Source organism: Melanerpes formicivorus, unplaced genomic scaffold, assembly GCF_026170545.1.
Source record: "Melanerpes formicivorus ecotype bairdi unplaced genomic scaffold, bMelFor1.0.p_v2 SCAF_3, whole genome shotgun sequence".
Taxonomy (NCBI): domain Eukaryota; kingdom Metazoa; phylum Chordata; class Aves; order Piciformes; family Picidae; genus Melanerpes; species Melanerpes formicivorus.
Window position 1 is genome coordinate 13844604 of NW_027142355.1, and position 13905 is coordinate 13858508.

Consider the following 13905-nt stretch of genomic DNA (forward strand, 5'->3'; position numbering starts at 1 on the left):
AAGTGGCCAGCCTTTCTTTCCATGATCTGTAGATTCTCTTCTTCCACTTGAGTTTGCTTAGCAGTTCCCTACTTAACCATGCATGTCTCCTGGCTCCCTTTCTCACTTTCCTATTTGTTGGAATGCTCTGATCTTGAGCTTGAAAGAAGACATCCTCAAATATTAACCAACTATCACAGGTCCCTTTGCCTTTTAGTACCCTGTCCCATGAGATTTCCCCTAGCAATTGTTTGAAAAGGCCAAAGTTGATTCTGCTTAAGTCCGAGGTTGTGATCCTGCTTGGTATTCTGTCCCTACCACACAAGATCTTGAACTCCACCGTCTCATTATTGCTACAGCCAAGGCTGCCCTCAACCTTTACCACTTCAGCCAGACTCTCCTTGTTAGTGAGTATCAGGTCCAATAGCGCTCCTCTGCTAGTTGACTCATTCACCATTTGTATCAAGAAGTTATCAGCAATGCACTGGAGGAACCTCTTGGACTGTGGCTGGCTGGCTGAATAGGCCTTCCAGCAAATGCTTGGATAGTTAAAATCCCCCATGAAAACCAGGGTCTGTGATGATGAGGCTGCTGTCAGCTGCCTGTAGAAGGCTTCATCAACTTCCTCGTCCTGATCAGGTGATCTCTAATAAACACCCACAACAGTATCAGTCATGCTAGCCTGCCCCTTAATTCATACCCACAAACTCTCATCCACCCCTGGACCAAACTGAATACATTCTAGTTGTTCCCTCACATAAAGAGCAACCTTGTCTTGTTGACCTGTCTTTCCTAAAATGGACACAGACATCCATGACCACAGACTACTCATGGAAGCTGTCTCACCATGTCTCTGTAATTGTCACCAGATCACAACCCCTTTACTACACACAGATTTCTAACTCCTCCTTTTTATTCCCCATACATTGGTGCACAGGCATTTCAGGGAGCAAGCTGAGTGTGCCAATTCCACCTTGACGGGGTGGGGTGTGGGAGGCCTTCTGATCTTCATTAATAGTAGAACACTGGTGCAAACCCAGTAACAACCCCATCCCCCTTTGATTCTAGCTTAAAGCTCTATGAATGAGTCATAGTAGTTCTTGTCCTAGAATCCTTTTCCCCCTGTGAGATAAGCCTTTCCCATGTACTACAGTCAGTCCTGCTGTCCTATAAAACCAGCCATTATGAAAGAACCCGGAGCTCTGCTCTTCCTTCCAAAGAGGAAGGAAGCAAGCAAGCAAGAAAGTAGAATAAAGAATGACTAGCACTGTTAGCAGGGCACTTCTGTATGAGAAAAACAATCAAGTTGCATTGTATTTCTAGCTGACTATGAGAAAACAAAATGAGAAACCTTTCTCTGTGGTACATGAGGTGGTCTGTTGGCTGTGGGTCCTGGATAGGAAGCAATTACTTTTTAGATGAAACGGTGAGAGCTCAAGTATAGAAACTGTGTACAGCTATAAGAATATTAGTTCATCGAAGATGGTGACAGACTTGAGACCAGAGGAGACCAAGAAAACAGAATGTTGTTCACAGAGTGAAATGCTAGATGACAGGCAGTGTGCAGATACTGGGCTTCTTAACTTGAGGGGGAAAAAAAAGAGAAAGAATGATGATTTCCATTTTTTATTTTTTTTTTTTTTAATAAAAGGAGAAAGTCCACTTTAGCTTGTCTGGACAATGAGGGAAATTAACAGAAAGAACAACTTAACTGGCAGCAAACCCCAGTGCAGTGTATCAACAAATGCTGTCAGATCTTATTTTTTTGGGAGATGTTTGACGGAGACATTTGACAGAGTCAGAGCTTGGTTGTCTCTCCCTTTGCTTCTAGAAAAGATTTCTGGACACCCATTCAGTCTCCACGTGTCTGTCAATAGCATTTAACAGTGCAACAATTTGGTATTGCCTGTTGGGTCAGGTGACTATTAATGTTCACAGGGCAGCACCTCTGCATCCATTTCTTGTCTTTGGCAATTGGAGAGGTGCTTACTCATGTCCTTCACTGAATCCCTGTGCCAGTGTTTTTTGTTAACAACTAAACGATTTTACTTTAGGAACTTTTCTTCTTGCTATGTACTGAAAAAATCTTACAAATTATTCATAGTTTCATAGTTTCATAGTTTCATTCAGGGTTGGAAGGGACCACAAGGATCATCTAGTTCCAACCCCCCTGCCATGGGCAGGGACACCCCACACTAGATCAGGCTGGACAGAGCCTCATCCAGCCTGCTCTTAAACACCCCCAGGGACGGGGCCTCGACCACCTCCCTGGACAACCCATTCCAGGGTTTCACCACTCTCATGGTGAAGAACCTCCTCCTCACATCCAGCCTGAATCTCCCCACCTCCAGCTTCATTCCATTCCCCCTAGTCCTATCACTACCTGATATCCTGAGAAGTCCTTCCCCTGCCTTCCTGTAGGCCCCCTTCAGATACTGGAAGGCGACAATTAGGTCACCTCGGAGCCTTCTCTTCTGCAGACTGTACAGCCCCAACTCCTTCAGTCTGTCCTCATAGGAGAGGTGCTCCAGCCCTCTGATCATCCTCGTGGCCCTTCTCTGGACACGTTCCAGCACCTCCACATCCCTCTTGTAATAGGGGCTCCAGAACTGGACACAGTACTCCAGGTGGGGTCTCACCAGGGCTGAGTAGAGGGGGAGGATCACCTCCCTCGACCTGCTAGCCACACTTCTCCTGATGCAGCCCGGGATCTGATTGGCTTTGCGGGCTGCAAGTGCACACTGAGAGCTCATGTTGAGCTTTTTGTCCACCAGCACCCCCAAGTCACTCTCCTCAGGGCTATCCTCCAGCCAGTCACTGCCCAGCCTGTATTTGTGCCTGGGATTGCCTCGACCCAGATGCAGGACCCTGCACTTGCTCTTATTGAACTTCATGAGGTTGGCCTGTGCCCACCTCTCCAGCCTGTCAAGGTCCCTCTGGATGGCCTCCCTTCCCTCCAGCGTGTCTGCTGCACCACACAGCTTGGTGTCATCAGCAAACTTGCTGAGGGTGCACTCAATGCCACTGTCCATGTCCCCCACAAAGATGTTGAATAAGATAGGTCCCAGGACTGATCCCTGAGGGACTCCACTTGTCACTGGCCTCCACTGGGACATGGAGCCATTGACAGCCACTCTTTGGGTGCGGCCATCAAGCCAGTTCCTTATCCATCTAGTGGTCCACCAATCAAACCCATGTGTCACCAGTTTGGAGACCAGGATGTGGTGCGGGACAGTGTCGAAGGCTTTGCTCAGGTCCAGGTAAACGACATCAGTTGCTCGTCCCTCATCTATTAATTTTGTCACCTGCTCATAGAAGGCCACCAGGTTGGTCAGGCAGGATTTGCCCTTGGCAAAGCCATGCTGACTGTTCCCAATAATTCTATGACTTTAAGAGTGCAGGAAGAAGAACACAAGAGGGAAGCAGAATGGGACTTGTGATTTGGTTAGCCATGCATATAGACATGCATATACATATATAAATATGCTACATTATTAATTGTTGTCTTTTTTTATGTTTACAGGGCTACAGCTACTCATAGGGGCCAAGTTATATTCAAGGATGCCTTAGCACAACAGCTTTGTGAACAGGGAGGTAAGAGCCATCATCTTATTAAAATGTAGTTTTCCGTTGTACTCATGTCAGTGCTGCTTATCATGGAAGCTATTTTGTGAAGCTGATGTCAGGATCTCATTTATATTCTTAAAATTGATACTTCCTTTGGCTTCATACTTTCCATTTATTATTGGTCCTCTCTGCTGAATATTGGGGAATGTACAAAGTTAAAGTAAATCCTACTGCATTACACACTTATCTGAAATCAGCCTTTAACAACCAATGTTTTTGTTTTGTCAAAACCACAAGCTGACTTTTAACTCTCGCTGTTTTAAGTATAAGAAAAAAAAAAGCAGTATGCCTGCAGTAAAATCTTTGTTTGCTATCCAGCTCAGACACATCTTTGAGAAGAAGCTGCTTTCACATTTTGTGAAAGTAGGCCATCAAATTTTTGCCCGTCACCTATAGCATTTGATCATTTCTATAGCTAAACAAAATGTTTGACTTTGGGAATCTAATTGTTTGCACAGCTTATCATATATATCCTTTTAATGAATAACCTAAAGCTAAACGTCTTGTTGTCAGATGTTATCTGCTAACAGTACACTGCTTTGAACCTGCTTCATTAAAGCAGTGAGAAGTAGAGGAGCAACCTATAACTTTTGGTACACAGAGAGAAAGGAATTTCTATGCTGATTGTTTTCTCCACAAAATTCCAGTGACATTTCTGTGTGAAAAAAGACAGTGGAACATGGGTCTACTGGTCTAAAACAAATATTTCAATTAGAAGTGTGTTGCCATATTAAGAAACAAGAGAAAATTCCACTAAATGCGTTGGGGAGTATTAGAGCTCCAGGGGATTTTTCTTGTGATTTTGAGAGTACCTCTGCAATGGCTTTTGCACCAAGATACTGAACATTATGCCAGGAACATAAATTGAGTTATGTAAGGTAAGAATAGTAACTCTCTGATAATGAGGGGAAAGTATTTAAATTTTCAATTTCAGTATTTGAGTTTTCAGTATTTTAAGATTTCAATGGGAAGTAGGAAAGGGGAGTCAGAGAAGTGACTGAAGGTGTGCACTGAAAAGCCAGGAAGTTAGTGCTGCTTTAAATTAGTTTAAAAAACATAACCCAGGTTCTAGAGTAGGATGAGAGTGTTACCCCAGTGTGAATGAAAGATGGTTTGGCCTGCCATGTATGGGCATTTTTACTGCATGGAGTGAAAAAATACCTGGATAGGCTACCAAAATGTATTTAGTGTTCAGAACAAGAGTTGTACCCCTACGATGTAGGTGTGTAAGAGCAGTGTTTCGATGACTAATAAGAGGGAATTGGCAGGATCACTATTTGAGATGTCCTAAGAAGAATGGTGAGGATATGTCACACAGGCTACTTGCTAGATGGACACAAGTCATGAGTGGAAGAATTAATATGCAGAGTCATCAGCATAAAATGATGTAAAGCCTTATAAACAGATTAAATTCTCCAAAGCAGGGCTGCATAATGAGTGCACCACAGCCAATGGCAGCTTGTGGTGGCCAGAACAAGGAAGGGAAGAAGGAAGATATATAGATGGCAGGGTGACAGGAAGCCAGAGTGCTGGCTGACCATCACTTTGAAAGCTACGTTCAAACAAACTGCAAAGAATACACAACTGTCAGTTGGAAGGATGATTGAGGAGAATATAAGCAAAGCAGTAAGACTTCTCACTACTTGAAGAAAAGAGATTAGAGAGTAGAAATCCATCCATACAAGCTTTGATAGTTCTTTCTTCAAATACCTTCTACCAGGAGAGCCAGCAGCAGAAATAGGAATTCTTGCACCCTTCTTTACATTTCTCTAGTTTTGGAGTGTAACCTAACCTCAAATCAGTGTTTTAGAAATACTTCTGTTGGTTAGAACAGCAAGTTGTTATGGCACCGCATGCTGTCCCTGAGGGACCTGATGAATTGCAGAACAAGGTGAAAATGGGATTTGTGCATCGATTGTGTGTAGAGAATAAAACATGCTAATGTACCAACCCTGGGCCCTCACTGGCTGCTCAGCTGTGGCAGTCCCTTTGCCTTCTGCTCCTGCCCAGCCACTGACAGCCACATCCTGCACCACTTCCCTTGAAAGGACCTTGAGCTTTCCCATGTTCTCATAGTCTCCTGCATCCTCACGACTTCTGTGTTCCCCATGATTTTCACACCAATTCTTTGCTTTTTACACAGTCACTTCAGGGTCTTTATGAATTTGTCTTCTCCAAAATGTGTGATGTCATTTTGGTTACTTCAAAAGTAGATCAGTTTGTTTTAAACAGGCATCACCCAGAGGTACTGTTCTGTATTCAGCTAACAGTGTATGACAGCCCTGTAGTCAAATTTCCCTGCAATACAGGTGTATAAGCTTCTTGGAGGCTCTCTTGGTCCTTATCCCACATTTTTATGCTCACAAAGGCTTAATTTCTTAGCTCAGCCACAGTTTTCTTGACTCAGTCAACCACCCTACCACCCATTGCACTTCCTCCTGTTATCCATTCCAGCATCAGGCTTCCCTCTGCCTGTCTGTTCTTATTTTTTCATCAGACAAGGTGCATTGCCTTAGTCCCCCTAAACAGCACTGTTCTAATTCTTATACTGTTGGGATTCATTTTCCTGTTCAAAAAGAAGATGCTCTCTTTGAAGCATGCCTCACTGCTTTTATTCCATGAAGACAATCACAGTTTCATCAATGCTATTAACATAAACAAAGGATTCCTTCAGAAAAGAATTAATGAATTTATTTAGATGCAAATACCATATTAGGATACATGCACAACAGCAAGGTAGATTGACATATATGAGGTTTTATGGTCTGTTTCTGGCCCTAAACATTACTGTACTGAAATGCTGTAGTGGATGATGTGACATACTAAATAAAGTAAATAAAACCACAGCCTACTTCATAGATTTATAACAGGATATCTTTTTAATAAGTGTGTTCACTGGAGGTGATGTCAGACTTCATAATAAACAGTACAAAGGATATACAAGAAGATGGGAAAGTAGCATGGAATCTCAGAAATCATGTTCACTATGGCTGTCCACCCTCAGATGTGCATTAGTAAATCCTGACAGAGCTAATGGGATTTATGCAATGAAAGGAAAGTGTAGTTCTTACTTCGAAGAGAATTAGAGGATGATAAAGGGTGGTGTTAAGGAATGGCAATGACAAACAAGCAGCCCTACGTAAAATGTAAATGGAATCAAGAATGATGCCATAGGGAAAGACACTCAAGAAAGCAAAATAATCACTTGAAAAGATGTACGTTCAGCATATAATAAATATTTTAGGAAGCTAGAGAGATCTTTGAGAACTCATGTAAGCTTTAAAGTTTATAAGAGTTTTATTGGATATAGAAGAAAGGAGGCATAAAAATTACAAGACAAAAGAGTTAATCCAGCACAAGCAGCCAAGAGAACAAAGTACATAAGCCAAGCCAGAAACTATTGATGTCTTATAAATACTTTTGGGGACAAATAAGGATGTTAATGATCAATGATGTTGCCATTAGTAAAATCTTTCATTAACAATATCTTTAACTTTTCAATCTAATAGCAAAATAAATTGAAAATAAGGTAAGAATTATTGTGCAATTTGATTCATACTGGCTTCTCTAGAACAAAAATTATACATTCATAAACAGTAGCGTAATTAAAATTAAGTTGGCAAAACATCAGACCTGCTGCATCGCACTATGGAGCTCAGAAGAGTTTAGGTCTGTGAAAACAGCAATGCTACTGGGAGGAACAGTGCATGGTGCAGGGCTGGGTGCAGCTGGCACTCACATCAGGCAACCCTGCATACCTTTCACTCAGCAAGAAGTGTGATAAAGCATGAAGGAGGCCAATTTCTCTGTGCACTAAACAACTCCAGACCAGAAACACTGCTTTTTGGAATAGGGACCATACTGGGAGATTTGTGATTTAATTCTGACTGACCAGAGAAGAATCTCAGATAGGTAAAACTAAAAGATGGGTAAGGTGAAGGATGTTGCTCCCTCTTTGGGCAAAATCATTCCTATCAGCATAGCACCCAGAATTTTACACAATTTTGTACTCCAATGCCACAGAAGACAGGATTGGAATTCCTTTCTTAAGAAAGCCCTCTACAGTCTGACAGATATCTCCATATCAAAGTAAATCTTGAGAAGTGGCCCAGACTCTCTTACTTGATAGCTTTTGACTTAATGTTTGTGAAAGAACTTTTAGACATGTTTTGTACCTTGTAAAAGATAAGAATACTGTGAAAAACAAATTCAGAAGGAATTGCAGGTTCTCAGGCTTGACCAGAGCAGTATTTCACAGAACAGGAATTGGAGTTTTAGATCTGGGGTATTGTTCCTTGGCTTGTGTGTCAGCAAGAATAATGCAACCCTCAGGCAACTCACTGACTCACTGGGGGATATTCAGCCTCTATCATTCAATAGCAACTTTGTTTACCAGTAGAGAGAAAGTATTGGCAGATGTCTAAATAAAAGCATTAGTTTCCCTTTTATCTTCATCAGGCTGATAATGACAAGGGGGAACAGACTTTTCATAATCTGAAAAATAGAATATACCCCTCTCCACATCTCCTGATGAACTGATACTGTGATACTGTGATGAGCAACAGCAAATGGCTGCTAGCTGTTGAACTCTGAGAACAGTGTTTCTGTGGGAGGAGCTGAGCATTTGTGCTTCGGTAATTTATTTTTTCTTTATATTTTTTAAAAAGTTCAGAGTTCTGAGGAAAACTGGGGGGGAGGGGGAAGAATCCAAAACAAACCCAAAAGTCTGTTTTCCAATGAGTTTTAAGAATATCTTCTTTGTATCCTTTGCCTGTCCCTGTACTGAGCCTTAACCCCACTGATCTGTGGAATATGGGGGTCAATAGTGCCAACTGATGCTGATGGAACCATGCCTTTAATTTGCATTATGCTAGCTGAATTAGATGCCGGGTTTGCTTAATGGTTAACCATTACCATTTAATAATTTTGGTTTGGGATTTTTTTTCCCCACTGACATCAGGGCCATCACAATTCTTTTTTTGCCCCTTATATTCCAACTCCTCTATTTGAAAATGTCCTTTTGTTTCTCGCCTCTCATATTTTCCTCCCTTCCAGCTTAACCAAAATAAGGCATATTTTTCTATTGACTTAACCTTTAAGTGGCCTTACTTCAGTCTCAGAACATTTTAACCTTTTACTCCAAAAGATGCCTTCATTCTCACCCAGCCTATTGACACAGAGCCCCACAGTGACCCCACTGACTTTTGAATTCCTTTACTTTTCTTGAGATTCTCATGCTTCCAGTCTGACTGCATCCTTTCTTCCTCTGAATCACTTTGTGTTGTGCACTTCTGTGCTTTTTGTTACCAAAGGGATTGCCTTGTCTTACACAGCAAGCATCCTCCATTTCCTTGCATTTTCTCATATGGTATTTACTCATGTCTCCTAGACTGTGAACTCTGAGCTCCATTTCCATTCTTCGCTTAGCACAATTAATCTCTTGTAAAGCTCTGCACATACCCAGAGTTCTAGCTAAAAATCAAGTAATAAATTCTTTTGCTTAACATTCTTATTCAGGCTAAGATGCATTTTGGAGCCACACAAATACTAACTCTAGTGTCAAACCCACCCAACCTTATGTCCAAACAACTCCTTTTGACTTCAGTAATCTTATATAGTCTACTATACAATCGGTAATGTTTTGAAGTAGGTAGTTTTCTAAACTCATACAAAAGGCAGATCTGAGAATATTCTAGAACAATTGTAGTAGTTTTTGTGTGATGCTCTGAATTTCTATTATTTTGGGGACTTTACAACACCTGAAGATAAACACAGTGCTGTTTTGCAATGTAGTATAAAATGCAATACAGAAATTATTGAAAGGGAAGTTAAAGTCTAGGTCTGTCACTCATGAAATGTTACTTTCATAGCCTTTTGTCATATTCAGCTCTGGAATTTGAATTACTAATCATATAAAGGAATACTTGAGACAAAAATTCTCAAGTTTCTCATATCCTGTAAAGATTTCAGAAATGTAATCCCTCCTCAACATCAAGTCTTTGTAAGAACAACCTTTGGCCCAATATTAAATGTTTGCTTAACTCCACCTTTAGTTTTCAGTGAGTTATCAATAGCATTAGAGTTTATCTGCACAATTTCCTTCAGTTCAGCATATTGGGAAGCAGTTTTATTTCGCAGTATACCATGCAGATAAAGGAAGGGCTCAGATCTCAAGTTTATATTCTTTAATCACATAGACAGGTAGTCGTGGTAAAAAATAAATGACCAAGTCTAAGGAGTTTGCAGATTCAAAGGTTCCAGGTTTGTGCTGTCCTGTGCTTTGTGGCTGAATGCTGACATTTTGCATAACTTTAGAAGGCATCCTTAGTGACTGTGTGTATCCTGGGGTGGGCTGTCTTCCACAGAGAGCCTCTTCCAATGGTCTGTGGCAAGTGCCCTGGGATGAATGACAATCTACTTTTTCATTTTCATTGTGAGGTCTGAACTGCTCTCATTGGAGAGGAGGGTCTCTTTCAGATGAGTCTCTTTCCATTAGCTCAAAGGCTAATTTAATGAATTTACTAGGTCAACTAATGAGCTTGCCTGAGGTGTGGTCTGATGTGACCATCCCCTTCATTAATGAGCACTAGTGGAGTGACTGTCACCTACACCTATGTCTGCAGTGGATCATCCCTTAGTGATGAAGTGGAACTGATGAGAAAGGGTAATACAGAGCATGAGAGACAGAAGTCTTGTTTTCAGCTTAATCACTTACAGTGTCACGAGTGTTTCAAATCCCATGCCATAAAGTGGTTCTTTTCTTATGGGCAAAATCCAGAGCATTGCACTGCTCAGTCTGGGAAATACTTCTGTTAATCCATCGTAATCCATTTCTTCTGAGCAGATAGTTTAAAAAAATTGTCTAGAGAAATGTATGCATGCCTTCACAGAGAAAAACAGTGCCTGGGACTGCAAGGGACAAATACACTTGGAGTGATATTGCTTCAGACGTTCTACCATCATGGTGAAAGGTGTTGGCCACTGCTAGAGTCATTACTGACATTTCTGCTGGGGAGGACTAGATGGCATAGATGAGGGTTGGTTTTCTTTGTCTGAAAAATGGAGTGAGTTAGCTGCATAAATTAAAACTGACTTAATTTTTCTGCACTTCGGTGGTTTCAGGCTCTTGAGAATGCCTTTGCTTTTCTCTTATGTAAAGCTTTCAGTGCTTCTGTGGCCGTTTTCAGTATTGTGTATATAAATATAAAAAAGTAAGGCTACTGGGTGAAGGGAAAATCTATTGGTCTTCCAAATCTTAAGTTAGTTAAAGATTTCTGTCTAAGCTAAATCCAGACTACTTGCCACCATTTTCTGTTCTGCAGATACTTCAGTTGTTCCTTGCTCAATCTTCTTAATCACCAATTTCCCCATGAAATGCTGCAATTTCATCACAGAATGTCACGCCTCTATGCAAACCCAGTGTTTAAGGGGAGAGCAGGAAGAGAGAAATAAAATCGAGAGCCTTGTGTTGGACTTGCCGTGTGGAGGGCTTTACACAGATTGCTGCATTCATTTTTGTTTATTTTTAATCTAATTTTAGTTTGTCAGATGTTATGACAGAAATGCAGCACTTCAGGGATTTTTTGCAAATATGCTGAAGAGATCAGGATTACTGATACAATTTAGGTCAGTGCCCAACAAGGAACACAGAATCATCAAAAGAATTCTGGCTTGAGAAATTCTTTTTTTGGTGTTCTGTTTTCCAAAGTACAGCTTTGGTAGCTATATAGCTTCATGATTGAGGTACTGAGAAGTGAAAGAGGCAGAAGCTCCTCAGGAGCTCGCTCATATGCACTGTCTTTGCCTCCAAGAAAGAGCTGTAACTTACTTTGATTTAAGACAACACGAAGCTATGGATCTAGTAGCTACCATGGAGTATGTAGCACTGTGTAGTCACTTTCTGGACCTCCCTATATTTTTTATGTAGCTGTGTCCATTCAGATACAATCTGTTTTCATTTGTATAATGAGACTCCTGATGTAAAGTGTTAGGAGAAAGCTACTTAAAATGTTGTCATTTCACAATGACAGTGTTGTATAGTGTTGTCTAGTGCAACAGAAATGGTCCTAATATGGTGGGTTTGCCTCATCCAGACTGTTTCCTTTGTTCAGCCTAATTCCTCCTCTCCTTCTCAGTCACTGAACTGCTGCATCTTAACCCAAATTATTTCTAAGAATACCCCCTAATCCTGGACTAGAAGTGATCTGTCTTTCCTTGCTATACCACATTTATTGTATTTCATTTACTATTGATACTTAATTAGTGAATATACAGTTTTCTTTCCTACAATGTTTTTGTAACTTTGTAGGGTAGCTGACTTAGAGAGCATGTATTGTACAATTTTATCTTGATTCAATATTTTAACACTGCAATTAATCCCTGGTCATAGAAGATATTCATGCATTGTGTCTTTGTTTTCCACAGCCCCAACAGAAGCTCCCTTACACCCTCACCTAGGTAGGTGGTTTGCCATTCTTATTACTAAAATTCAGAATCACTAACTTGTAATAAACCATGGGTAAGATCATGTGAAACCAGCTCTGGGGAATTTGAATAAAAATAAAACTCATATAAAATGATTGAATTACGCCTAATTCTGGTTAGTTTTTTTCATTGTGTTTTTATTGCTGTTTGTTTATTTATTGCTTTTGAGCCCTTGCAGTGTGAATATATCATACAGCAGAGCCCATCTTCCTAGCTATGTGTCAGTGCATCTGTTTACATGAAAACCAGGGCTAGAGCCCCTCTTCTGTGAAGGCAGGTTGAGACAGCTGGGGTTGTTCAGCATGGAAAAGATCATGTAGCTGTCTTCCAGTACTGAAAGGGGACCTACAGGAAAGCTGGACAGGGACTTGTTACAAGGGCCTGTAGGGGCAGAACAAGGGTTATTTGCTTTAAGCTAAAAAAGGGTAGATTTATATTAGATGTAGAAAGAAATTCTTCACTATAAGAGTGGTGAGAGACTGGAACATGTTTCCCAGAGAAATTGTGCATGCTTCATACCTGGAACTGTTACAGGCCAGGCTGGATGGGACTTTGAGCAACCTGGTCTAAGTGGAAGGTGTCCTTGCCTATGGCAGGGTAGTTGGAACTAGGCGATCTTTAAGGTTCCTTCCAACCCAAACCATTCTATGACTTTATGACCTGTGAGCCACAGTGTGGGACAGAGCAGCCACATCAGTACTGAGCTGCTGGGAGGAAGATATTTGTTCCAGTGCGACTCCAAAGTGCACCCAGAAGCAGGGCACTGCTTCTCCTACTTTCCAAGCAGGGCATCCACCCTCTCCAGGGCTTCAGCCCTGCATCCATCAACCCATGTGTTGCACTTTGATTAGTCTAAGCCAGACTCTGTCATGATTGCTCAGTTTCAATAGCAAGAGACAGTTAGTTAATTCATTTAACAGAAGTATTTATAGAGAAGGGTCTCTCTAATATAGATGCCAAAGCTTTGGATTTGGGGTTTTTTGTTCATCATACATAAATTTACATATGTAAGTATAGGGGCAAAAGTGGAGTCCAAAGCTTGCAGCCTGATGGTTAGAAACATTTGTGTAATGTAACTCACAGATTATGTTTCATAAATGAGCTGACCTTTACTGCCAGCTCCAGATAGCATCAGATAAATTACAATGAGCCCATGGATTTTTGCTTACAAGTTATCAGAATTAACTTCTTGACTATGAGAGGTGTAGTACAGTCACCAGGACATCTCCTTGGTACAATGTTTCCAAACTCTGGATTCAGAAGAAAGTTTCTGCATGTTCAGAGCAAACAAGAATTTGGAACAAAGGTTATTCAAACACTTAGCATGTACTTGATGATGGCATCTTTCCATAGCCATCACACTGGTGATGTGTGGTACTGTGATCCAGAGTAAGAAAAAAACCCAAACCCTGTAATGGAGAAAATGCTGCTTTTGTAACTAGCATGTGTAAAACCCCTGATTTTCTCATTTTACCATGCATTACTTCTGGTAAGGCAACACTTGGACTGCACTGGATGGTTACACTGGATTTTTTCATATAGTGCTTCTTTCCTTTGTAGCTGAAATGCACAGTGACAACATTATCTTACGGGATGACTTTGACTCTTACCATCAGCAAGAACTGAACCCTAACATGTGGTGAGTTTCAGACTTCTTTCCTTCACACACACTTAAGTAAATTAAAACATTATACTTACTGTAGTGAGGTATTAGTACTACATTAATTCCTAGATGCCTCAGCTCACATTGGTGTAAGGTTGGGTGTTATCTTTTTTCTGAGACCTGAATGTATTAATTCATTAACTGATGAGTAA

General features: G+C 41.0%; 1 protein-coding gene across 2 annotated transcripts in view; it reads left to right on the forward strand.

The window, feature by feature from the left end:
- Positions 1-13905, forward strand: part of RELN (reelin) — a 290574-nt gene that overhangs the window by 113235 nt on the left and 163434 nt on the right. For both annotated transcript variants that reach the window (XM_068167080.1, XM_068167089.1), the window contains exons 4-6: positions 3503-3573; positions 12031-12063; positions 13651-13729. In XM_068167080.1, coding sequence (XP_068023181.1) covers positions 3503-3573; positions 12031-12063; positions 13651-13729 — 183 coding nt within the window. The remainder of the gene's footprint in view (positions 1-3502; positions 3574-12030; positions 12064-13650; positions 13730-13905) is intronic.